We start from the raw sequence: 27,470 nt of genomic DNA, 5'->3' as shown, positions 1-27,470 counted from the left end.
ATTTTTAGAAATAAAAATAATTCCAGTTTTTTAAGGAGCCAATTAGGCCTTACGATTGAAGGATATTCTAAGGTTATGATCAATTTCCCGAATTCATTCCTATAAAAAGACTTGGGCAAAGATGAATTTCTCTTTAACCGAAAGAAAAAAAAAAATCAGGTAAAAAGCTAGGGCATAGTAACAGTCAGGAGAGCACGTTTTGGGGGGAAATAACGGCCACTTTAATAGTTTCCCTCCAACCCAAAAATCAAACGGCTCTCAACGCCTCGATCTTTCTCTCTCCAAATCACGGAAGATTTTCTAACGGACACCTTTCAAGGTGTTGAAATAGTCCCTATCTTCTGGCAGGCGCTGGACGGTTGATTTCAAAAATAAAATTGAAACCCCTGTCTCCTCTTGATTCCACTACATTCCACAATCACTATAAAAAAAATATCTGCTAATATTCTTGAAAATCAGGCCAAGTTTCTATAAACATTTAGAAGGCGAGGTTTGTGATATCAAGAAAGTTGGGGGAGTTGAGTTTAATTTACCCAAAATGTGGGTGAGGGGGGAGTATTAGGGAGAGATCATAAATTTCGTTGTGGGAATGCCGGAGATCCGGTGCATTCTTGCATAGCTTAGAAGGGTTTCCAGCTCTTGCAGGCAACAGTCGCAGGTAATTTTATCAAAATTCATCGTAATCTTCATCATAATTCTTAAATTTTGATTCAATTTTTCATTTATTACAACCCGTTGCTTGATTTTGATTTGTTGATTACGTTGATTTGGACTTTGGTTTTCATAATGATTCTCTTATTGTTATTCAATTTTGCATTTATTGTAACTCCTTTTCCTTCATTTTGATTCCGCGTTGTTTTGATTTTCATTGTAGTTCTCAATTTTAATTCAATTTTTAAATTTTTTTGTAATCCCTTCCTCTTAGTTTTGATTCGTGTTGCTTTGCTTTGCAGGTTTTGCAACCTCAGATTGTTAGTTGCAGGCTGGTCTGCCGAATCAGGGAGCACCCAATTGTTCTTTAGCTTTTCTTTCCCTTCTAGGTGCTGAATTGAGATTTGGATTGGCAAAGAAGGGAAAGAAAGCATAATTTTGAAGGCATTTGAGTTTTCCTTGATCGTTTAAGTTTGGAATTCCACGATGAGCGTTGTTTCGGGTGTGATTTCTCGGAAAGTGTTGCCGGCATGTGGTAATCTTTGTTTCTTATGCCCTGCTATGCGGCCAAGGTCTCGGCAGCCTCTGAAGCGGTATAAGAAGCTCATATCAGATATTTTTCCTCGGGCACAGGTTCATTTTTTTTTTATGGATTATTTGTTACTTTAGGTGTTATTTATTTGTTCTAATATTTGTTGATATGAAATTTATTGTATTGTTTAAGTAGGTGCTCCTTGGATGTTGACTAATTTTGATTTGCAACATCCAATAATTGTGTATTTGAAACTTAACTCACCCATTTGAATTTTATCATAATCCAAGCATCGGAAATTTGGAATTAGGTCATAGATTTTCTTTGCAAACCTCTGTTAAGAACTGTTGAATACCTTACCCTGTACTGGAACTTTGTTCATCTTCAAGTCTTTTTCCATTTCAATATAAGGTTTAGCTTTCCAATGCAACTTCCGGGTAAAAAGCCCTAAACTTTGCACTAGAAAGAGTAGGGTCTTAACTTAGCCCTCTCACTGGTTTTCTCTTTTCTGCTTCAATCTTTCAGCAAAATTCTTGTTCAAGTTTTTTAATGAGAGTCAGTTGATGAGTTTTGTTAGATGCAATTTTGCAGTCTTGAATGTGAAATGATTGCTGTTGTTTTTTTTTTTTTTTCAGAAAATTTTGTTTCCTATTGTTGAAACATGTAGGTTTTATATTTGTTTCTCACTCTTTGTTCTCGAAACTAAGAATTAGATTGGACCGTTCTTCTTCTTCTTCTTCTTCTTCTTCCTCTTCTTCTTTTCCCCTTTCTTTCATTTTCTCTTTTAAAATTTATTTTTCTATTGACTACACTTTGCTTCTCACTCAAAGAGAGAAAATCCAGTGGCAAGCATCTGTGTCTGAGATCTATTTCAGTACTCACAGAGGACTACTTACCTTTTGAGCATACTCTACCTATTGATTGATTGACAGAATTTAGTAATGCATTGGTGGTAATCCCTAACAGTTGATTGCATTTAGATATTTCCATTTTCTTCAAAATGATATGGGTATGGAAAAATGCGCAAGAACTAGCAGTAGATAGGTGACCCCTAAAAATTTTCTTGTTTATTCTCATAGCTTCTCTTCTAGTTTACCTAGGAAAGAAGTTAATATTTTAATAATTCATAATTTAATAATTTGCAGTTCACTTGTTTTTGCTATGCTCTACATAGGGGAGTTCATGTCTGTTTTTAGGGTCATGAATCTTTCATTTTTCCATCCATCAACTTTAATTTCTTCATATTGTCCTTATGTATGCATACACTTTCCTTTTGAGAATTTGTTCCATACCATCATCCTTATTATCGTCATAATCAAAGATTAAAATAGTATGCAAACTCATCTGATCTTGGTAGTGCTGTAAAATTTTTGCTTGTTTTTTTTTTTAATGACACTGATTAGGTTTGATTCAGGAATTTTGAGATTGTTTCTTAATCATAGATTAAAATGAGAAAGACAGAACTTCCTTAGCTTAAAATTTAAATCGTAAGGAGAATAAAAAACCTTTCAAGATTTATTAGATTAGAGATTGTGATATAAAGATTATTTTATTTTCAGTCATAATTTTTAAGAATTTATATTCTCTTTAGGATATGATGTTTATTTTTTTATGCTTCTCTAGAAAGGGGAATGGTTTATATATGAAGTTCTAAATTGTTACATAACATAATTAACATATTTAGTTAGAACTTTCTGTGTCCCAGGTTTATATCATCAATAAATTTTTTCATTATTCCAAATGTTAACATTATTTTACTCCAAACCAAGTTTTGTCATCTTGCACCAGAGTCATTTATTAATTATTAGTGACTTGGTATTGTGGAACTTCTTCTGTGTTGTGCTTTATTTGAGCAATTATAACATAACCGAATCCTGAACTAAAGTAACTGTTTATTGAGTACGAAAACTTCAATTGCAGCTTGATTATTATTGTTCAATATTAGTCTCAGGGTTTTCAACATTATGATTTTGCACCTTATAATTCTTTTGCTGTTACGTTGTATCAAGATTTGTTCCTTATATCCTGATAGGATGAAGAACCAAATGATCGGAAGATTGGGAAACTGTGTGAATATGCTGCAAAAAATCCTTTGCGTATCCCAAAGGTACTGTTACCATTTTGCAAAGCCTCAAAATTGTGGGTTTGTTTTATCCATGGAATATAGCCGTTATTTTAATGTAAACTTAATGTTTCATTGTGTAGATCCATCTATTGTTCTTTTAAATGTTGTAAAAAAAATGAGTAGTATCCCAAAGGTAATGTTTCATTGAAGTTGAAGAGATAGCAAAACAGGTTGAGAGATAATTTTCATGCTTAACTGTAAATCAAGTACCATTTCTGAGCACGGCTTTTGTGTCAGTTGGCTCTGGATCCTTCCCATCAGCATGGCTCTAAATTTTATTATTCACACTGGACTTCAGGATGCTATTGAAAGGTAGTTAAGATGCTGTATTAATGGTTGGAAATCAAATTTGGATTCCTTGTAAAAAATTAAGCCAAACTTAAAGCTGGAGCAAATTCCATCATGGTTTGATCATCCACCTGTGGTTGGGAGAAAAATTTGTTAGTAGTAGTTATTAAATTATCTTGTTGATGTAAAGAATTTCTACATTGGGTGACACATGGCAACCAGTGGTTTAGTCCTTTGCCTGCTGCAATATACAAATATAATTAGCAGCATTATTAGTGAGAACTTGATGTATACTGGTTGAGAAGATCTAAACTTCCAACTACTAGTGGCATGATGCAGAAGTGATAGTGATCGGCTCTTGTACCATGTTAGATTCTTAATTAACAGTAAAGTAGTAATTTGCTTAATTACATGGGAAATATTTCAGCAGCCTTTTTTCCTTTTCACTAGTTTGTGATAGGCCACATGTTTTATGGATTAAATAGAAAATATAATGAAAATAAATTTAAAGATAGTATATGAAAACTACTACTTGGTCAGCTATTCAATTCTGTCATATGTGTTTCACTAGAGTGACTTGCTGTGCTCAATTGATTGGAAATGTCTCTTTTTGGTCTTTGTGTGAATAATCATTTATAGAAGCTTATTTTAAAAATCAAACTGATTTAGCAAATTTAAGGAGAAAGATCTGTTGTGTTGAGTTATTTGATTCCTAATTGTTTCTATGCTAATGGAAGTTTCACGTTGACAATCAGATCACAAATTCTCTTGAGCAAAGGTGCTACAAGGAGTTGAGAAGTGAGAATTTTCGGTCTGCAAAAGTTGTCATGTGCATTTACAGGAAATTTTTAGTTTCTTGTAAGGAGCAAATGTGAGTTTGTTTTTACTAATCCCATTCTTTTTTTTTTCTATGTTGACTTGAAAATTTTATCATAATAATAATATATATATATATATATATATATATATATATATATATCTGTTTGCAGAATTGCTTGAATGTATTATTACAACATTAGCTATATTATTTGCTATTTTGATAAACTGGCACTTATTCAAACTTCATTTGGATTTTAGGTTAAAGTGTCAAGGTACAATGGCTTAAAAAATCTTAACATTATTTTGTGACTAGTATGCTTTAAGATGCCACTTTGACTATTATGCTTTAAAGCAATCCAGGTTCTTTTACCATTATCCAAGCAATCCACCACAGATATGCTATAAATGCCTGTAATGGGACTCAATTGTTGCATTTGGGCTGTAGTATCTGAAATAAGCTTTCTTTGGTGATACATATAGGGTAAGAAATTTTGGTTTTTGTACAAAGTATCAGTGCTTTATGATGCAGCTTTCCTGGATATGACTTCCTAGAGAGGAAAATGCCAATTAACAGTGCGAAGGAAAAACTTTTATATTTCAAATGTAATCTGTTGAATTAACATTAACTACATAAAATATTGACTCATGTTATACGATATTCTCCTTGAAACCCCTGTAGAAACCAGCCAAGAGGAAAATTATGTTAACAAATATACTTGGTTCTCTTAAAGCTCAAAAATATTTGAGTTTTCCCCTTAAAGAACTCTAATATTTCTTATCTTCCAAAACTCTAATGCATGTGTTTTCATATTATAGTATGTTTGTAGGTATATATGCCTAGGCATAATGTATGAGTATGTTAGAGCCTGTTTGGGAATTGTTCTTGAAAATAGTTTTATGTTCTTTAGAGCAAAAAATAGTTTTCCAACATAAAAAACACATTTGACAAATTTTTGATTGAAAATAATTTTTTGAGACTTTGTTTTGAAAATAAATTATTTTTAAAACAAATTTAAGGTGATTTTAGGGCTTTTATTTATTTATTTATTTATTTTTTCTATGAAGTATTCTAAGAAATAATTGAAAATATGGAAAATACTTTGGGAACTTTTGAATTGTACACAAGTGCACAATACATTTACAGAGAATAAGTTCAGAAATTTGTTTTTCATGTGTGAGTTCCCAAATAAAATTTTGTTCCTGAAACAACTGAGAATTGTTTTTAAGATTTATTCTCAAAAAAAAGTTTTTGAAAATGTTGGCAAACAAATCCTTAACTCTTTTACTTCTCATTTTTCTTTTCCTTTCCAGATCATGATACTGTTATTCCCTGTATCTGACCGCCTTATTCTTGGTCCACTTAGGTTCCATGCAACCAAAATATATTATAAGAGTTGAGGCTTCTTGTTACCTTGAGTATATTAGTATTGTTAAGCTACCACCTTTACTAAAAGCTTTACCTGCAAATTCGAAGTAGAACCAAGGATTAAATACAAGAGAAGAACGTGGTGTAAGGTTTCAGAAACTTTTCTTGTCATCTTGTTTTGAGAGGGAGATCCGAAAACTGGAATGCTCGACTAATTACAATAGTTCTCATCTAACAGTCAGGAGAAGAGGGGGAGTAGCAATGGGGATACAACTCTCATCATGTGAGGTTGCTTTTTTGCTCTCAGATTGGTTGAGGGATTTTGGTTGCAGATTTGGTCAGGGGGCAGATTGTGTTCTTTTCCAGGTTTTAAGATGCTTCAGTTGGTCTAGGTTTGGGGTGTTTCCTGGTTTTGGAGGTCCTGCAAGGGGTAGTCCAACTTTCTTGGGGTGTGTGGGGTTGGTATCTTTTATTCCCTTCTCTTTCTTGCTTGCCTTTTGGCATTATTTGCATACTTCATGTGTACTGTGATGTGCCTTTTTTCAAGCGCTTTTTATATATTCTTTTAATTTACCAATCAAAAATAAATAAATAAATAAAAAGATGGGGCAATAAGCAATAAGATGACTTGAACTCAAGACGTCCAAAAAGTCCTAGCTTTGATTTCATATTAAGCTACTAACTTTCCTAAAAGTTTAATATGCCGGTGATGGGAGAGAGAGAGAGCAAGAGAGCGAGAGTGTTAGCGAGTGCAAAGAGAGAGAAAATCGATCGGGGATTCGGAAGAGTTTGAAGGGGTGTAGTTTCGGAGTGAAATCAAAGGTGTTTGAGATCGAAGTAGAGGAGAAGAAAGGAAAATTGCAAGCTATTATTGTGAAGAGGAAGAGAGGAATCTCTTTTTGGGTCAGGTTGGGACCGGCGAGTCTAGGGTTCTTTCTGGAAAGCCTGATTCAGTGCATTAAAGAAGTGAAAGCTGGAAGATGGGAAAGAGGCTGGAAGGAAAATGAGAGATCTTACTCCCTGGTGCGAGATGAGAATAAGGGGGGGGGGGGGGGGGGGGGGGAGCGCTTTCTCCGGTTAGGTGTTGTGGATTTGGAGAAGAAGAGTTACAGTATCTTCATTCCAAAAGGTAAAGGAGAAAGGGAAGGCTGGTTTACTATGGCAGAGATGTTACGGAGTTTGGGAGTAGTCATCGGAATGAGGAAAAGAAAGCAGGATGAGACGCTTTCACTGAAACCTAGTTTAGAAAAGACTTATGCGGAGGTGGTTAAGTTGCCGAGGAACAGAGGCGGAGATCTAGTCAGGGTGGAGGTAAGAGAGAAGGAAATTAGCAAAAATTTGAGAAAATTGGATCATTGCCTCGTTGGATATTGGAACCCTAGTTCAGTGAGAAGAGAAAGATTTAGAAAAATTGGGGATTCTAATGGCAAAAACTTGGGGGCTGAAAGGTAAAGTAGGGTTGGCAAAGATGGAAAAGGGTAAGGTGTTGTTGGAATTTGAATTGATGGTCGAAGCTAAACGAGCGCTCAACTATGGGAAGATTTCGTCTGGAAGGTTGCTTTTGCGTTTGGAGAGTTGGAGCCCTAAGACGGGGGTGCTTGGTTGAAGGAGAGAAAATAAGTGAGGCTTGGGTAAGAATCATGAGGTTACTAGTCTTCTTATGGGATCCGATCATTTTGAGAAGGGTGGGGAAGAAATGCGGTGGCTTTTTAGCAGTTGATTCCCAGACAAAGAAATTGGAGGAATTACAGTGGGCTAGAATTCTGGTGAAGACGAATGGCGAAGACCTACCTAACGCGCTGGAGATCTGGATCAACGAGGTATGTTACTCCCTGTTTCTATGGTGGGAGATTAGGCCATCATTGAGGAAGATTTTGTCCGACACTCGAAGAAAAACAAACAGCTCAAGAGACGAGGTCGGGGGTGATAATAATGCACACGCTGGCCAACGCGTGGTGGAAGAGAAAGGCGACGTGAGGCTCGAGGTTCTGCAGCAGCCCGTCGAAGGGACGTGGGGACAGGAGAGCGGGTCATGGCATAAAGTGGACCCAAGCCAAAATAGGTCGGTGGCCTAGTCCCCTGAAGGTCTTAAGCTATTGAGTAGGCCTTCTAAGTCAAGCCTAATAGTGGATCCAAGAAATCTTAAGTTGGCAGGTGGGCTCTCTAAGTCAAGCCCAGTAGCGAATTTAAAATCAAAAGGGGTTACGGTGGCTGAAGATGGGCCGGTGTCGTTAAAGGACTTTTGGTGGGCTGGTGAAGAGGAGAACAACACGGCTACTGGGATTGAAGACTTGGATGGGGATTCAAGCCCAGGCCCATCTCAGCTTCCTTTAGTGGACAGTGCCCAGAATGATTTGGCCCATTCTCCAGCCTGGTCTGGCCCAAGCAATTGGAGTAACCCAGAATCAAAGTTTATTAAACTCTGGGTGATGGAAGGTTTGAGAAAGCAGATAGCAGAAGAACAACAGACAGTGGAGAGGTCGAAGACCGATCATATCTTAATTGAAAAAGCTATGAGGTATGAGAATGTTTTTGCTTCTTGGGGAAAAAGGATTTCTGGGTCTGTTCCATCTCTTTCTTTTCCTTTTGGTCAGACTCCATTGGAGGAGTATTACGACTATTCTGGGGCAGTTAGTGAGGCAGTCTAGGGGGAGATACCGTTGCGTATGGTCACTACATCTGGGATTACAGAGAGTGCACCCACGACATGTTGGGATTTGATAGAGGTGAATAATGGTAGCAATAAGGAAAGAATAGTGGAGTTGTGTTCAGCTCAATCTGAGCCACAGGAAGATAGGGATTAAGAGGAGAATAGTTGGGAGAAAAGCAGCCTGGCAAGGTTCAACAATTTTCTGGGCTTCTCAACAGAGGGGTTAGAGAAAGATATTCTAACTTGTTTGATTAAAATCAGAAAAAGAAGGGAGAGAATTCATAGTAAAGGTTTATTGGAGAAATCAAAATTTGAAAGGGAGTTAAAGAGACTAGAGTTCTCAATTAACTATGAGGAAGGGAAAAAACAAAAATGCCCCATGTAGGGAAGAGGATGTCATATCACGGAAGTCCAATGAAGATCAGATTGTTGAGTTGGAATGTGCGGGGAGCAAATGATAGCTCCAAAAGGAACTTAATAAAGGCTCTCATAAGAAATCAGAGGGTGGACTTATTTTGTCTTCAGGAGACGAAAATTCATGCAATGTCTGAGGGTATGGTGAGAAGTTTAGGCATTGGGAGATTTTTAGATTGGGGGCCTTGGATGCTTCTGGATCAGCAGGAGGAATTTTGATTTGTTGGGATAAAAGGACATTGGAAGTCCTAGCTTTGGAGGTGGGTCAATTTTCAATCTCTTGTAGGTTCAGGAATGTGGAATATGGGTTTGTCTGGATGTTCACAGGAGTATATGGTCCGTTCACTAGAGAGGAAAGTGAATGTTTGTGGGAAGAGCTAGGGGCGATTAGAGGAATTTAGGAAGACCCCTGGTGTTTAGGGGGTGATTTCAATATCATTATATTTCAAAGGGAAAGGAGTGGGCAGAGGAGGTTAACAACAGCGACGAGAAGATTTGCCCAGATTGTTGATGAGTTAGGGCTAGTAGATTTACCTTTGCAAGGGGGATTGCTCACTTGGAACGAGAGACATAATAATCAGTCTTGGGCTAGATTGGACAGATTTCTAGTGACTCAAAATTGGCTTGACCAGTTCAGTGGAGTCCTTCAGAGCGGCTTCCTAGACCTACTTCAGATCATTTCCCTATTTTGCTAGAGGGTGGTGGGTTAAGAAGAGGACCTTCCCCTTTTAGATTTGAAAATATGTGGCTCAAAGTAGAAGGTTTCAAGGATCTCCTACGGAGCTAGTGGCAGGGGATTGTTGTAAGAAGCAGTGCCAATTTTAGACTGGTTGCTAAGTTGAAAGAAGTAAAACAAAAAATCAGATCTTGGAATAGAGACGTTTTTGGAAGACTGGAATTTAACAAAATTCAGCTCTTCAACAAGTGGAGTTTTGGGATTTGGTGGAAAGTGAGAGGAGTCTGTCAGAAGAGGAAACAAAGATAAAAAATGAAGCAAAGGAAAATTATAAAAAGTGGGTTCTATTGGAAGAAATTCATTGGAGACAACTTTCAAGGGAAATATGGTTAAAGGAAGGGGATAGGAACATAGGTTTCTTTCACCGGATGGCAAATGCCCACCGTAGAAATAACTCTTTTGATAAAATTAAGATAAATGGGGTGTGGTTGACTGAAGAGCAAGATTGTGAGGGAAGGGGTAGCTAATGCCTTTCATCAGTTGTTATCAGAAAATTCAGAATGGAAAGCTGATATTGAGGGGCTGCATCTCGATCATCTAAGTCTCCAAGAAGTTGAGAGTTTGGAACTACTTTTCTCTGAGGAAGAAATTCGTTCTGCTTTGATGAAAATGAATGGTGATAAAGCCCCATGCCTGGATGGATTCACAGTGGCTTTTTGGCAGACTTGTTGGGACTTTGTGAAGGGGGAGATCTTGGAACTATTTAAGGAATTTTATGATCAAAGTTCCTTTATCAAAAGCCTAAATATTACTTTTTTGGTGCTAATCCCAAAGAAATAAGGGGTTGAGGACCTTGGGGATTTCCGACCTATAAGTTTGTTAAGGGGACTGTATAAATTGTTGGCTAAAGTATTGGCAAACAGGCTTAAGAAGGTGATAGGAAAAGTGGTTTCCTTGGATCAAAATGCGTTTGTGATAGATAGACAGATCTTGGATGATTCTTTAATAGCAAATGAGGTGATTGATTCATGGCAAAAAAGAAAAGAGAAAAGGTTAATCTGTAAATTGGATATTGAAAAAACATATGACAGAATCAATTGACACTTTCTAATGAGGGTTATGCAAAAAATGGGCTTTGGATCAAAGTAGATGGGATGGATGTGGAGATGCATTTCAACAGCTAAGTTTTCTGTCTTGGTAAATGGGGTGCCAACAGGGTTCTTTTCGAGTTCCAAGGGGTTGTGTCAAGGAAACCTCTTATCTCCTTACCTCTTTGTTATGGGAATGGAAGTGCTGAGTGTTCTCATAAGAAGGACTGTTGATGGGGGTTTTCTCTCAGGGTGCAGAATTCGGGGAAGAGGAAGGACGGAAATGAATATTTCTCATTTTCTATTTGCTGATGATACAATTGTTTTCTGTGAGGTACAGAAAGAGCATCTAACTTATTTGAGCTGAACTTTGTTTTGGTTTGAAGTTGCGTCTAGCTTAAGAATCAACTTGGATAAAAGTGAAATCATTCCAGTTGGTGAGGTGGAAGAGGTTGAGGAACTGGCAGTGGAGTTAGGGTGTAGGGTGGGGTATTTGCCATCTTCTTACTTGGACCTGCCTTTAGGGGCTCATCATAAATCACTTTCTATGTGGGATGGGGTGGAAGAGAGAGTGCGGAGGAGATTAGCACTTTGGAAAAGACAACATATTTCCAAAGGCGGAAGAATCACTTTCATAAAGAGCACGATGGCTAGTATGCCCCTCTACCAAATGTCTCTCTTTCGAATGCCCAAGGTAGTTGCAAGAAGACTAGAAAAATTACAAAGAGATTTTCTATGGGGAGGGGGAAACTTGGAGAGGAAAGCCCACTTAGTTAAATGAGAGGTGGTGTGTACGGATAAAGAAAATGGTGGTATAGGCATAAGGAAGCTAGCTCTTTTGAACAAGGCCTTACTTGGCAAATGGATATGGAGATTTGCCTGTGAAAAGGAAAACCTTTCGAAGAAGGTGATTTTGGTTAAGCATGGGCAAGAGACTAAGAGAGCCTTGGTTGGAGGACAAATGAGGCTAATGGGACGTTTGGAGTAGGGGTTTGGAAGGAGATTTTGAAGGAAACAAACTGGTGTTGGGAAAATATAGAGTTCGAAGTTGGTAATGGTACTAAAGTTAGATTCTGGACTGATCATTGGTGTGACATTGCAGCACTGTCCCAAATTTTTCCCCAATTATATGTTTTAGCTATCCATAGGAATGCAACGGTGGATGAAGTGTGGGATTCGACTTTTGGTCAGGAATGATGGAATCTAAGATTCATTAGAGCTTTTAATGATTGGGAGTTGGATTTGATAGGAGATTTGTTAATCATTTTGAGGGGCTACAGGCTAACTTTAGAGGAGGATTCAGTTACTTGGAAGGGTGGGGGAAATAGAAAGTTTGGTGTTAAGGAAGCGTACAATCTGTTGATTGCTCCCAATGACATTTCCTTCCCGAAGAATTGCATTTGGGTGGATAGAGTCCCAACCAAAGTTGTCTTTTTTGCTTGGGAATCTACGTGGGGGAAGGTTCTTACCTTAGATAGACTCCAAAAAAGAGGGTGGCAGCTCTCAAATTGTTGCTTTTTGTGTGGCTATGAAGAAGAAACTGTAAATCATATTCTTTTACACTGTATAGTGGGCAGAGTCCTTTGGGAGATTGTTTTTGCCTTGTTTGGCATTCAGTCGGTGTTCCCTGAAACAGTAAAAGATGTGTTATTTAGTTGGAGGGGCCATTTTGTGGGCAAAAAAAAGAAAAAGATTTGGAAATCCATTCCATTGTGTATTTTTTGGACGGTTTGGAAGGAAATGAATAGATTAGCTTTTAGGGGGGGTTCTTTAGCAATAGAGAAACTCAAAAATTCTTTTGTATGTAATTTGTGGAGTTGGGCTAGAGTGTATATTGGAGAGGAGTCCTTGTCTCTTATAGGTTTTTTGGAGTGGTTAATTTCCACTTAAGGGCTGGTGAGGTTTTTTGTTTCAAAGCTTGCTCTTAGAGGTTTAGGCTACATTGTATACATCCTGTATGCATTGTGGTTGTTTGCCCTTTGATAATATACTTCAGGTTTATTTATCAAAAAAAAAAAAAAAAACTTTCCTAAAAGTTTAACTTGTTAGGATATGGGTCCACAGTGTGTAATGGGCCAACAAGTATATTTAAGGATCATGTAGTAGTAAATTGAGATTATGTTGTGATGGTTGGTGGCATGTGTTGACCTCTCAAGATCTTGAGATCATTTCTTTCTACCCTCTACTATTTAGAAGTTCATCATTTTTAATCTGTATCCTAACCCACCAAATTTTTGGAAATCTGGTAGAATGATTGAGACGTGTGAACTCTGGCGATCAAACAGGTTTAGGCAGTTAGATGATTTGTCAAGTCAGATGACCCAACAGTTCAATTGAAGGCCTGAGCTGATGGCTCACTTGTTTGACAGTCCTGTCCAGTTCTAAATATGTATGATGCTGGACTTGGTTGGTAGTATACTTGTACTGCTTTATGTACATATTTTTACTTGTCTTCATCTTCAACTTGTTCCTCTTCAATACTGTGAAAAGCAAACCAGTATTGTCACAACTGAACTGGTTACCTGTACATTTTTTAGATGACCATTGCTATTCCATGCCACTGCTTTGATTACTTCATATACTGCACTCAGTGAATGGCATGGTGAGACAAACTCATGTTCTCATACATAGCATCACTCCTAGTGTTTGTTAGCATCATCATTCACCTAATTCACTTGTTAATTAGTATTCTACACAGTGGAAAAGGAGCTTGGTGTCATCATGTTGATAATGCCTCACATCCAGACAAATATGAATGCTGGACCTTTCAATATAGTTGCCTATTTGTGTTTATCAACTTTGGTAGATGAGACAAACAAAGGAGAGAAAATGAGAGTTGCGGTCCTTTGTCTTTAGCTGAGATAAGGAGCCTTTGTATTGTGGCTCAAGTGGCAAGGAATTGGGTTGGAGATGGGTGAGGTTCCAGTTCTAACTCCAATTTACTCTCACCAAATAAATGAGCTCTTATATTATTTCACTTTGGTTAATGTATAATGTCTAAATACTCATAGCTAGTGTTTTGAGGCTCCCTCTCAAGCTGGAGCCTTGGTATCAATCATTCTCTGCTTGTTACAAACTAATGATAGCTATCCTAAGTGCGAAATAGGGAAACTGGTTTTTCACTTATACCTTGTTGAGTTGGGGAAGCATTGTTTGCACTCCACTTATTCCTTCTGGCTCTTTACCTACAGTGTTTGCCACACATAGACTGGAGTACAAGAAGCAGAAGTATGGAGTGCAAATAGGGCTACCCTTGAACTAATGGTAATTTAATAATATTATTATGCAGAACTGCTTGTCTTTACTTGCTTTCTTTACGTTTTATGACCGGTTACAGTTTTTCAGGCCTCTTTTTGCAAGTAGCTTGCTAAGTATCATACACACTTTGCTGGATCAAGCACGACAAGATGAAATGCAAATTATTGGATGCCAGACACTGTTTGACTTTGTAAATAATCAGGTTGGGCTTGTCAGTGATTATACATTTCATGGTTGTCATGTATTTATTCACCAATTACAGGATTTTGGCTTCAAACATAATTTAGGATTTTGGCTTCACATATGATTTTGTTTTTGAGCTTGCAGGTTTCTCCCTACTGGAAATTGTGGCTGATTTTATATGACTGAATTTTGCAGAGGGATGGGACTTATATGTGTAACTTAGAAGGATTCATACCAAAACTCTGTCAGCTAGCCCAAGAAGTGGGGGAAGATGAAAGGGCACAGCATTTACGTTCAGCTGGGTTGCATGCACTTTCTTCAATGGTATTTTGTCTATACATACATTGGTTGGATTCCAAAGTATTGCATTTTTTTATGTAAATGTTGCATTGACATATAAGCCATTCAGAGCAAAATCTCTTGAAGGTGATGAAGGAAGATTCCATCTAACATCATTCAATTTTTTTCCTTTATTTTATTTTTTTGATCCATCACATTCTGGAATTCCTAACAGGAGTGGGTGTAAATACATTTCATATGGGAACTGTTTTTTATTCTATTAAGGCTATTGCAGTTGTTGGTCATTAGCTTTTAGGTGTTAAGAAGAAGAAGAAAAGATATCAAAACTTCAAGTTCACAAGACATATTTGCCATGCAGCTACAAGGAGAAGAAGAAGAAAGCTCTTTATCTCAATTATCTGGGATCCGCTACATGAATTCCTTTTACATGAATCTCTATTTTCCACCATAACTTTGGTTAAATCATATAGAGACCTCATTTTTTTTCTCAATAACTCTAACGTTCATTTTAGCTTCCTCTTGTCTCTGTTGGTCCTTCTACTCAAATCACATCTCTCATTCTTATAGGTGCAGTTATTGGCTTTATTATGTAAAATTAAACCATCTTAAATTGAACTCTCTTTTGTTTCTCTGTTATTTCTACCTTCTCAAGACTGCTTCCATTTTGTGATATATTGTCTTGTATTGGCCACTTATCCATGTCTTTTCAGCTATGCTTGTTTCATGGGCATACTATTTCTTGATTGTGTAGCATCCTAGCATTCAATGCTAAAGCATGGCTGTCCTTACAGTCACCATTGTTATTATTTTTTCTGGTCTTGTTTAAAATTCAGTGATTTTTATACACTGTGGAAGCACTGGGACACTTCAAATTTCAGCTTAGTTTTATGGACAATGCCATCTTAAATCTTTGATTCCTTGTGGATAATCATTTAAGATAAAATGATCACCTTTGGGTATTTGTGTCCATAGATTTTCCATATTCCTTCCAATTGTGTGCTTTATACGTACATAGGTTTTGCTTCCTTGTGGTGCCTTTCTATTTAAAGTCTATTCCTCATCAATAAAATTACTATTCTTTCATTTCTATTCCCAGTTTTTACTTAGATTACATTCAACAATTTCTTTCTTAATTATGTTTATCCTAAAACCTTTAGACTTCAAAACATATCTCCATACTTGTTATTTGACAACACTATTATATCCTAAAACCTCTCCTGTGTTCATCCTTCTAAAGGCTTCTAAACTGAAGATATCTTTATTCATTATGAACACCCTTTGCATGCATTTGATTGGGGAATTGGGATGGGTTTTGGGCTTCTAGTCATAGGATTGGAAACTTTTGGAATTTAGGATGTTACGTTAGAAATCTTTAAGGGAATTTAAGTTAAATTAACATTGTAGGTTCCTGAAGGTATGACAAGAATTATGGTTGCTGAAGGTGATGCTGGTAATGATGAAGGTGATGCGGGATCTTTAAATTTCCTGCACTCTATAAGTTATATGTTTGTTGTATAACAATATGAGAAATCAAAGAAGAAGAAGAAAGAAAAAAAAAACGATATATCATTGGCAATCATACCAAGGTTCCTAGGTAATCACACATAGGTTTCCTAAGCAAGCACACTTAGGAGTAGGTATGATTAAAACTTCTGTGAAAAATTTTGGAAATCTATGTATAACAATGTAAAGATTTTCATGACTCTTTTCCCTAATAAGACAGCTTTCATAATTCTTATCTTTCCTTGTAAGAATAAAAAAAGAAATAAGAAAATAATATTTATTAGAAATGAAAAGAAATAGAAACTTTCTTAATATAATAAGAAGACTAAAAAAATTAGGAAATTGAAAAAAAAAAAAAAGGTTAAGCACTACCTAAAACAAAGAAAAAAAAAAGAAAACTACTAAAAAAAAATCTTACTATAATAAAAAGACTCTAAATAGGATAATGAAACCAAACTACCCTTGTCTTGCAACCCCCCGCCCCCTTCTTTGTGAATAAACCCTAGAAGGCCCCCTTCTTTGTGAATAAACCCTAGAAGTTCATCCCTCATCAGAAGGTGAAGGTAGGGTGGTAGTGGGATGTTTCAAGTGACATTTCAAAAGTTAAGCACTACCTAAAAAGATTATTGTATAAGTATGACCAATCAATTCTAACTGATTACTATTAAATCCTTGCAGACGGAGAGTAACTCTTCCTAATGAAACCAAACTACCCTTGTCTTTCAACCCCTACCCCCTTTTTTGAGATCAAACCTTAGGAGTTCATTCCTCACCAGAAGGGGGGAAGGTAGGGGTGGTAATGGTGGGATGTTTCAAGTGACATTTCAAAAGTTAAGCACTACCTAAAACAAAAATATAACAAAAGTAAACTACTAAAAATCAATCTTACTGTAATAAAAAGAGTCTAAATAGGATAATGAAACCAAACTACCCTTGCCCCCACCCTTTCTTTGTGAATAAACCCTAGGAGTTCATGCCTCATAAGAAGGTCAATGTAGGAGAGGGTAACAGTGGGATGTTTCAAGTGACCTTGATGACTGAAGCAGTGGAACACCATTGAAGTTTGTAAGTGGATGGTGATAGCAGATGTTGGTGATGATGGACCAACACCTTGGTGGAGGTGGTGCCAAGTGACAGCATTCATGACATGGTGCCAGGAGGTAGTTGTGACATGTTCACAGTTTGTTTTGATGTATTAATCATGTACTTCTACTTAGTATTGTACTTATTAGTTATTTCTATTCTTGCCAGGTGGAGTCATGTATGTAGTTTTCCTTGTGAGCCTATTGGATTTGATTCTGTTAATATTCTAACAGTTTCTTGGGCTCTTATCATCAGCTATAATTCTTACTTCTACTTGTATGAAAATATATAAAAGAGAGTATCTGATACCTTTACAGTCTACAACAAATAATCTTTTGAATATTTTCATTGCTTCCCAAAATGAATCTTCTACAGGCTATCGATGTCAAGGGAAAAAGGACAACCTGACCATTTTTTTTTTTTTTGTATTTTAAAGTTGTGATTTTATTTTCTTTATTTATTTTTTTATGCATGTTCTCGTTTCAAATATTTATTTTCCGAAGACCCAAATAAATTTGTATTCATAGTATTTCATTAGTTAATAGTAGTAAGAACTCATTAGTCATTACAGATGTTTATTGAAGCTTTTTGATTAACATTTCTATCTTATGGCTATAGGGTGTCTATCTCTTAACTTTTTTTCATCTTTTGCAAGTTGTGCTTTTTCTGCATGTTGGTATCTTAAGATAGATAGTTTACTCCCAGTTGGATCATCAGTTCATGTTTCTGTTTATGTATAGGTATGGTTTATGGGTGAACACTCTCATATTTCAGCCGAGATTGACAATGTAAGTAGATTCACACCTAATTAAAATTTCATTTATTTACATCATTTACCTTGTCTATTTTATTGCTTTGTTTTCATGTTGATTTCATTTTCAGATAACTTTTTACTTCTTGATTGTAATATTCATGTTCTTTGATCACACGATTGAAATCAGAACATCACATCACCTTTGAATTGTGCAGATCAGTTCTCTATTTTTGGAATTATTTTATTACTTTTTCATTGTTAAATAAATTTTGCATTAGTATTTAGACTATATTTCTTTTCCTCTATATTTCTTGGCAAACTCTTTTGGTTTTTGATAATCTATGTAGCTTCCAGTATTATCTTCTTCATTAGCATTGTCCTATAAATCTTTCACATTCATTTATTTACTTTTATTTGCTTTAAATGCACTAGGAAGTTATGCACTAGGAACCCAAAGCAGAATTGTACGGAAAAGATAGTAGAAATGCTAAACTATATGTACCAAAAGGACAAATGGTGGACCCATGTGGACCTGTTTCAATGTTGTGTGTGCTTGTTATTACATAATTTATTAGAAATATCTCCTTATACCTCAAGTGGAAAAAATTGCTCTTTTAGCCGTCTGCATTTGATAATTTGTGAAAAACAGTATAAATGTGGGAAAATTCTGCTTTTTTCTGACACTAAATCCCTGCACTAAAAAAGAGCAGATCTGTGATATGAATAAAACTGAAAATGTTAATGATGAAGAGGCTTATACCTGCCTTACGAGCTGAACTGGACTCCTGCAAACAGGCTGTTTGCCTGGTGCCTGCACAAAACTGAAATATGTTGTACACACAACATTTTCAGCAGGTTTGACTACAGAGGATTGCTTGAGCCCAGAAGACATGGACCAAGTAAAAAAGTCCATTTTGGGTCACCTATTGATGTTGGAAGTTCTGCTGACAGCTTCTTATGAATTATATCCACCTTTTTTTTTGGATTTCATACAATTATGGTGGTGAAGCACCCTTTAGGTATAGCAATGTGAAGACCAAAAATGCTATTGATATCTTTTTTCCATGTTTTCCTCATCATTAAACAGGTAGTTTCTGTCATTTTGGAAAATTACCTCAATGTTAACAAGCCAGGTGCCCAGAATCGATGGGTGCAAGAAGTACTTAAAGTTGAGGGTCATGTTTCTCCTTCACCAGAGGTCACAATGAGGGTCCTGTCTTGGAATACGATTGTCAATGAGAAAGGCGAAGTAAATGTGTCAACGTAATATCTTGTCATCAAAATTTACTGAATACACTTAGTTTCTTGTGTATTTATTTTTTCTTATCAACAAATTATTATTTTTTCTCTTTGCAGGGAAGATGCCAAAAATCCCTGCTTTTGGTCCAGGGTTTGCCTTCATAACATGGCCTTGCTGGCCAAGGAATCTACAACCAAAAGGCGGATTCTGGAGTCCTTGTTCCTTTACTTTGATAATGGAAATTTATGGTCTCCTGAAAATGGGCTAGCTTTTCCAGTCCTTAAGGATATGCAGTTTTTGGGGGAGAATTCTGGTATTTATGTTAAATTTTCACTTCTTATCACCATTTTTCAGAGGTCCCATCCTGATTATCTCTCCATTAATGCTATTTGATCTTCATTTAGTTCTTGAGCAATGTTATACTAGTTTTTCCCCCTTTAGCTTTGTGTTTCAAATCTGGAGTTTCCTCTTTTGATTCACAAAGCATAAGCCATCACTTTTCTCATTTATTAACAAAATGGTGAATTGAGAAAAGAGAAATTATATTTTCATTTATTGTGACAACATACATACTGATCCAGGCTTTTGCCTCATTTTGGTTTTGCAGGGCAAAATACACACTTTTTGCTTTCCTTATTAGTTAAACATCTTGATCACAAAAATGTCCTTAAAAAACCCAGCATGCAGCTTGATATTGTTGAGGTCACCACCTCTCTTGCTCGACATGCAAAGGTTGAGTCTTCTGTAGCAATAATTGGTGCTGTTAGTGATGTTATGCGGCATTTGAGGAAAAGCATACACTGTTCAATTGACGATGAAAATCTGGGAGCTGACATAATTAAATGGAACAGGAAATTTCAAGAAACTGTGGATGAGTGCCTTGTGCAGTTGTCGTACAAGGTATCTCTCCATTTCTTGGCTTCTTTTAGTAATTGTTGCACATAATATTTTGTGGCTATTGAAAGCTAAACTGGAAGCCTAGAATTAGAACTACGTTTTCTGATGCAAATGTTTTTTCTTTTTTTGGTTTTCAGTTGTCTCCAATATCAATTAGTTTAATTGATCTAAGTTTCTAACAGGGAAATAATACTCACATCAAATGAAATCTCTGAAATTTATACATGGTGTTTTATCCAGGAGTTTGATGGAGAAATTAACTTCACTCTTCTAAATGTTGAGGATTCTTCATTTGAATCGTTCTTCTTTCTTTCTTTCTTTCTTTCTTTCCTTTCCTTTCCTTTCTTTTCTTTTCTTTTCTTCTCTTTTTTCCTGTAAAGGAGGAATATAAAACTGATTTGCATTGATGAACAGGTTGGAGAGGCAGGTCCAATTCTTGATGCTATGGCTGCAATGATGGAGAACATCTCAACTATTACTGTCATAGCCAGAACTACAATTGCTGCTGTTTATCGTACTGCCCAAATCATAGCATCTATACCAAATTTGTGTTACCCAAACAAGGCATGAGCACAAATTCTGTCACTTCCATATTTTGCTTTTTTAGGTCAAATCTTGCATCCAAATTTTTTAAAATTCTTATTTTTCTTTAGGCATTCCCTGAGGCTTTGTTTCATCAGTTACTCCCAGCCATGGTCCATCCAGACCATGAAACACGAGTTGGAGCTCACCGCATCTTTTCTGTTGTCCTGGTGCCGTTTTCAGTTTGCCCTCGTCCCTGTCCAATCACCCCTGAGTTGAAAAAGGCCTCAGATCTTCCAAGGATGCTTTCAAGAACTGTCTCTGTGTTTTCTTCCTCAGCTGCCCTTTTTGAGAAGCTGAGGAAGGAAAAATCTTTCTCAAAGGAAAATATCTGTCAAGAGAACAAAGAGGATGAACTGAAGAACAACAATGCTGGAATTCTGAATAGAATGAAGTCATCATTGAGCCGAGCATATAGTTTGAAAAGTTCAGCCATGTCTTTAACAACTGATGCAAATTTTACGAGCAATTCAAACAATGAATTGGTAGGTTCTGGTAAATTTTATACTAGTATAGAATCCTTATCTGTTGTAGGGATGGCTTTATATGAGTCAGGCCCAGCCACTATAACAGCCCCATATTGACCTGAATCCAATAGGGAAAATTTGGGCTTAATTTTGTTTGCTTATGCTTGAATATAAATGGACACCTAAATTATATCTACCTAGGGTTTATTGGCTCTGTGAACATCAAATAGCAGGCCAGGCTCTGATGAATAAAAAATGAAAAAAAAAAAGGCAGGCCATGCCATGGCCCAGGCTTGTTACATGTGTTGTATGGGTGGTTCCCTGACCTGAGCCAGAAATTTTCACCTCTGACCTACGCTGACTGCTCCACAATCTGCTTTTACCACTGGTTTTATATTTGTTAAACCTTAGGAGGCAGTTTCGCTGAAGCTGAGCAGCCGGCAGATTGCGCTTCTTCTTTCATCAATTTGGGCACAGTCCATTTCCCCTGCAAATATGCCTGAGAACTATGAAGCAATTGCTCATACATATAGCCTGGTATTACTGTTCTCTCGAGCTAAGGTAAATATTGGAGTGATACTATTATGATTGTATTGTGTTTTTAATTTCTATAGACAAGATGGTGTTTTTCTTTTCACTGTGGCAGATCCCTTTGTCTAGAATATTATTTGTAATTCAACACTAACACCCATTTTCATTGCATGCTTATATTTCAACCTTTAGTTGGGCTCATTCTCACTACTCATCTTCTAGAAAATGACATCTTCTTACTGGACATGATTATATGTGAGTGGGGTAATAGTTGCAGACTGGGTAGTTGCAGACTTACACTCACAGACAAGATATCCACCTCTGGGCATTACGCAGACCTCAGACTGGGTAGTAGTTGCACACTAGAAAATGACATCTTCTTACTGGACATGATTATATGTGAGTGGGGTAATAGTTGCAGGCCGGGTAGTTGCAGACCCATAGACAAGATATCCACCTCTGGGCATTACTCAGTCCTCAGTAATGCTTTGACTTGGATTAGAAAAAAAATCAACTGGTGGTTTGCAAAGTTTATGTGGAATAAGAATTCAAAATCAATGGCAATTGGCACATAGAGTTTGTGAAAAATCGTAATTGACAATGTTCTTGAAGGAGCTGGGTTTTACTAGTAGGTTTGTGACAACAAGGCTGCCATCAGTATTGCATACAACTCAATGCAACATGATAGAATAAGGCACCATGTTGATCAGTATTTTGTGAAAGAAAAAAAAAAAAGGTTTTGGATTGATAAAGTTGATATGCTGACTGCTAAAAGTAAAATGCCTCAACTTTCTCATTGTACTTAATAAAATTAGAGTGATTGATGCATGAAGCAAATGTCATCTTATGTGGGAGCTGATCTGGTTATAATTTATCTTTTGTCATTTTGGAACACATTGTACATGCTTTTCATAAAATATCTTGAGTGTTTTTCCAGTTCTTATTTGTGGTTGTGGAACTTTGTTTCTTAACATACCTCTTTGTTTGGATCAAGCCATGTGATAATTGGTAATTTTTTTGGTGTTAATCGCCACATTACTGTTTCTAGTTATATATGTTAGACCCAATCAACTGGGCTGCATTAAAATATGTGCTGCTCATATCTTGCAGAACTCTATCCATGAAGTTCTAGTTCGAAGTTTTCAGCTAGCATTTTCCTTGCGAAGCATTTCTCTTGTGGATGGAGGTAAATCCGATGCCATTTTTTTCTATAAAATCCTATTGCTTTTAGTTTTCAAAGAGCAACACTTATTCCAAGAGAATGAAATGATAGTAGAGTTTAATAACATGCTTCATGTGTGATTGTATCTACTTGTAAGTTTTCTCCAGAAAAGTAATGATGATATTTCTTCTAAGAAGGGAAAAGGAGATATTAGAGGCTTTCCTTCCTAAAGCTGAAGAGATCATGTGTTGGAATGATTGAAGTCAGTTGCATTAGTCTGAATCTTAAACTCCAACCACCCATCCCCTTTCAACACCCTATACACATATAGCAAATAAGCAACTCTTGGCTCGTATAGTATAAAGGATTTTGTGTGAGGTAGAAGTTACCTTGCAATGCTTGATAACTTTCTGTCTACTCGGGTTATATCAGGATATGGACACTGGGTAGTTATTCTTAGATTAGATTGACTTCTTAGTGATAGTGTTTAGAATTAAGAGCATGAAATAATTCAGTAGTTAAAGTTCATTTCAAAGGAATTTCTGTAGTCTTGAAAATCTCTTATTACCAAGTTGGATAAGCTATACTGATACATAGATATAGATAGATAGAGAGGGAGAGAGAGTGGGGAGAGAGAGGGAGTATTTACATTAAGGATATAGGTTCCTTTTGGAATTCATTGGACTTAAATACCTTAACTTGATTCCTTTTTTCTCTTCAGGGGTAAGCTTGCCTAGTAAAATGATGTAATGAGCCAGTCACCTTGTCATATATCAGTAATGGTTATGTCTACTCTCCATCTCAATATTTATTCCATTTATTTTTGCAGGGCCTTTGCCACCAGCACGTCGCAGATCCCTCTTTACCTTGGCGATATCTATGATTGTCTTTTCATCAAAGGCCTACGATATTCTTCCTCTTGTTCCTTGTGCTAAGGCAGCACTTTTGGACAGAATGGTACATCACTCATTGCTAATGTCTTGCTTGCACTTGTTCAAGTTGTCTATCATTTTTAGTGAGGGCTTGGGCTTCAGCTTCCTTTTTGTTTGTAAGCTCACATGTGACTGGTGGCCTAAGAGCAATCGATAGCACTTGCATGGAAGCCGATGATTATGGTTCTTTTTTGTGCACTTCATGCTAACTCATCATGTTCTTGGTTAAATTTCACATTTCCTTCAATATTTTGCTTCATTCTTATTGCAGGTTGATCCATTTTTGCACTTGGTTCAAGATAATAAATTGCAGGCTGTTAACTCTGGATCTGACTGTGCTTCAAAAGTTTATGGATCTAAAGAAGATGATGAATGTGCTCTAAAAGCTCTTTCACAAATAAAAATAGCTGAGGAACAAACTAGGGAATCATTTGCTACCATAATTGTGAAGAGTCTGGAAAACCTGTCAGAGGTAAAATTTTGTGTGCATTATTTATCTTTTAATGCTTTATAGCTAGAAGCATTGATTTTTTCAAGCTGAATTATATAAAATGATGACTTGGGGTGCTGTTTATGCAGTCTGAGTCATCCATACTAAGGGAGCAGTTAGTGCATGAATTTTTACCTGATGATGTATATTTATGGGGAACCCAAATGTTGCTGGATGCTACACGACTTGATTTCAAATCTAATGAATCTCCTGAGGAGGTAATTACACCAGATTTTAAAATTTTCTATTAACCTTAGGAGTTGGGACTAAGTGTTTTTATTGTTGTTGTGCAGGCTGCTGCAATTTCTGCAACAGATGATGATGCCTTTCTAGATTTGTATGACAGTCAAACCAAACATGATTTGCAGTTGTCTGTGCAAAACCCCAATCTTTTGGGCATCAATCAACTTCTAGAATCAGTATGTTCTGTTTAATATTGCATTATTTCATTGACATTGCTTTTGATAAGGAAGTGCGAATCTGAGGATGGGATGGGGGTTGAGAGGGTTGGGTTTAGGGGCGGTTTTTGGTTGTTCTTTAGTTCAGTTATTGAGGAAAACATTGGATTGAGAATCACTGCTCTGTTCTAGTTCTAGCTGGTACTCATCTCAAAAGTAATGGGTACAATTTTGCACCAAAACTGATACCAACACTGGTCCGACTCACCTAAACATGCAGCATATAGGCCCTGGACATGTCCCTATTTCTGGAACAATTTTTAAACCTCGTCTTTGTCCAACTAGGTTCTGGCTTATGCTTGTTTAACTGAAGTGGGCACAAGACGGCATAATTGTTTCTTTTTTTAATTAATACATAGAGGTAGTGATTGTAAAGAAACTGCTAAATAAAAACAGTATCACATGAAGTCTTTTTTTAGTTGAAATACATCAACGGTTTTAATGATAATAAGTAGAAGAAACACTAGCACATATATAGTGTTTTAATAGAATGATATGCTATACATTGCTCATACAGCCCTCGCTTGTGGATGTGACTAATGTATGTGCACTTGTTGATGTCAAAAATAAGTTTTTTCATAACTTGGAGGCTTTCTTTTTTCCTACTCTTGTCATCCATTTGTCATGATCTCCAAGTCTTTCCTAGGTGCTCTTCTGTCTCGAATCTCATGGTCCAACTGACAATGGTATTGTAGTCTTATGCAATCAAATTTTCAGTTATATGTAATTATCACATTTGCCATTGAAGAATCACTTTTGAAGTGGATATTAACTTTTTAATCTCTTAAACTAGAACTTTGTAAGCAAACTAGTGTTTATAGTATGCTTGATGCGTGCAGGTCTTGGAGAAAGCACATGAAGTTGGACGATTCTCTGTCTCAACTGCACCTGATGTGTCTTACAAGGAAATGTCCGGTCACTGTGAAGCACTTCTGATGGGAAAGCAGCAGAAGATGTCTAATCTGATCAGCACCCAACAAAAACAAGTAAGTTTGATGAACTTCTCTTCTCAAAATCATGATGATGAGGCTAAGAAGATGATCACTCATTGCTATGATGTAAGTTTCCATGGTCCATTTCCTTGCTCTAGTAAGCTTCAATCAACATGCATACACATGCATGGTATATATTCTTTCACACATATTTTTACCTACTATGCTACTCATTTAGGCCTATGAGGCCACTTATTCACGTGTCTCATTCATCGCAATTAGCCCTTTTCTTTATGTCATTTGTTCATGATTCTTAATATAATTAAGACTCTATCTGGGAAGTTTGTGAAAATATTTTGGGAACAGTTTTGAAAACGGTTTTGAAAATTAGTTTTTGTTTGATGTTTTGTAAATAAAAAAAAAAAAGAGGTTTATTTGGGAACCTGAAATGTTCTTAACTTGTTTTCTATGTTTTAAAAATAACTTCAATCTATAGTGTGGTATTTTTAATCATTTTTTATATTTGTATAATTATTTTTTAATACAATCTTTAGAAAACAAGTAAAAACAATTAAGAGATGTAGTTCAAAAGCACCATGTCTTCTGTTTTTAAGAACATAAAGTTTTTTCTATTTTTTGGTTGTTAAATGTATTTTCCTGATTTTTTTTTTTTTGAAAAATAGAAAACTATTTTCAAAAACAACTATCAGGCCCTAAGTTTTTCAAACAAATTAAGGATAGATGAAGGCTTAAGTGCCTTATGCCCCATGTGGTTGATTATTTCCTTTTTCTAAAACAATATCAGTATAGGTAATGTGTTTTTTGAAGCAATCCCATTTTCTGAACCTAATTGGAAATGCAGGTAAGAAATCCTTTCAGTGATCAGAACTTTGCAGCCAATTTGCACAAGCCACCCATTGACCCTGCTCCAATACACTGTGCCACTGAGTACCTGCACCACCCCCACTTCTTCAAGCTACCAGCATCAAGTCCATACGATAACTTTCTCAAAGCTGCTGGCTGCTGATCCAGCAGAAGTATGAAAACCACACATCTCCTTGAGCTCAAGTATTTCAGTTGATACCAGGCTCTAAAATTTCACGGCCACTGTTTCCCATAACCTGCATACCCCCTGCTTGGGGCTTTGCAGGAGCGGCATTCCAGTTTTGTGATTGAGATTGTTCTGTGTTGTTCATTCAGGAACAACAATCATCATTGTGGCTGAGATCGGTTGAATTGATTACTTCTTCATATTCAATTCTTTTCTTCTTTCATTTTTCTTCTTCACCCTGTAGTATTGATTGATTCCCGGCTTCATGGGGGTGAGGATTTCCAGCTTTGCTTCCTCTAAGAAGACCGGATTTGATTTGTAATAGAAATATTTGTTTTCACTGAATTTTACTTATATTCCATCACTGTGATGAAGGTGCTTGTATACTACAGGCTTGTCACGTTTTCATATTCTTTTGAATTAATATACCAGACCCATTTAATAATAGCATGGTCTGAGAAGCATTTTCACGAGGGAACATTTGGTTAAAAGGCAAAAGAGGTTTGTTAGGTTTGATTATGATATCGAATGGTTTGGCTCAATTTTGTATGGTTTGTCCCCGGGTTATATTTTTTTCCCTCCAAGTTAAAGAGACTTAACAACAATTTGCGTATGACTTTGCGCATATAATTAGAGAAGGTTAGAAGTACTTTGGAAAGTTTTTTTAAAAAATTTAAGAATTTAGAATTTATTCACTTTTTATTATATAAAATAGTAAAAAAAACACTTTTAAAATATCTTTTTAGATTGAAAAAAGTGCTTAATATTTCACTTACTCTTGAAGTTGATCAACGATGGTCCAACATTTGTCCAGACTGAACTGGAGAGATTGTCAACAGTAAGATCAATTGACTGATTTTCAGAACATTGATAATTTTTTAATATAAAATATAGAAAAAACTTCATGATATCTCTTTTCAAAATTTTAATTAACATGTGAGTTTTTAAATTTATATTTAGCTTCTTTATGTTTCTAATCTAATGGTTTCCTTATTCATATATGGAAGATAAAAATATTAAAATTTGATAAGTATATAA

At 36.3% G+C, this 27,470-nt stretch overlaps 1 protein-coding gene across 4 annotated transcripts; it reads left to right on the top strand.

Annotated features, from left to right (window-relative positions):
* The first annotated feature begins 103 nt into the window (after positions 1-103).
* On the top strand, positions 104-26,877 carry LOC100255472 (protein SEMI-ROLLED LEAF 2). Of its 4 annotated transcripts, none has more exons than XM_002277834.4 (20): positions 104-658; positions 954-1,284; positions 3,216-3,290; positions 4,352-4,467; positions 13,955-14,069; positions 14,246-14,374; positions 17,677-17,724; positions 18,778-18,953; positions 19,047-19,243; positions 19,538-19,830; positions 20,242-20,391; positions 20,481-20,894; positions 21,288-21,437; positions 22,518-22,593; positions 23,399-23,526; positions 23,773-23,973; positions 24,081-24,209; positions 24,285-24,410; positions 25,289-25,507; positions 26,244-26,877. In XM_002277834.4, the coding sequence occupies exons 2-20, from the start codon at positions 1,138-1,140 to the stop codon at positions 26,406-26,408; spliced, it is 3,054 nt and encodes a 1,017-aa protein (XP_002277870.1). In that variant the 5' UTR covers positions 104-658; positions 954-1,137; the 3' UTR covers positions 26,409-26,877. The 4 variants fall into 4 exon arrangements, with proteins under 4 accessions (XP_002277870.1, XP_010653791.1, XP_010653792.1 ...); XM_010655489.3 differs by having other exon boundaries at positions 126-658; positions 25,289-25,435; XM_010655490.3 differs by lacking the exons at positions 104-658; positions 954-1,284; positions 3,216-3,290 and adding an exon at positions 13,801-13,873 and having other exon boundaries at positions 4,354-4,467.
* The last annotated feature ends 593 nt before the right edge of the window (positions 26,878-27,470 follow it).

This window comes from Vitis vinifera, chromosome 8 (genome assembly GCF_030704535.1).
Source record: "Vitis vinifera cultivar Pinot Noir 40024 chromosome 8, ASM3070453v1".
Lineage (NCBI taxonomy): Eukaryota > Viridiplantae > Streptophyta > Magnoliopsida > Vitales > Vitaceae > Vitis > Vitis vinifera.
Note: the sequence above shows the minus strand (reverse complement) of the source record. Positions and strands in the feature narration are given on the sequence as shown.

Bases quoted from the DNA above. Each gene is read 5' to 3' on its own strand.
- LOC100255472 (XM_002277834.4), top strand. From the start codon at position 1,138: ATGAGCGTTGTTTCGGGTGTGATTTCTCGGAAAGTGTTGCCGGCATGT. The intron at 3,291-4,351 runs GTACTGTTACCA...GTTGACAATCAG, and splicing joins ATCCTTTGCGTATCCCAAAG to ATCACAAATTCTCTTGAGCA. The intron at 23,974-24,080 runs GTAAAATTTTGT...CTGTTTATGCAG, and splicing joins GTCTGGAAAACCTGTCAGAG to TCTGAGTCATCCATACTAAG.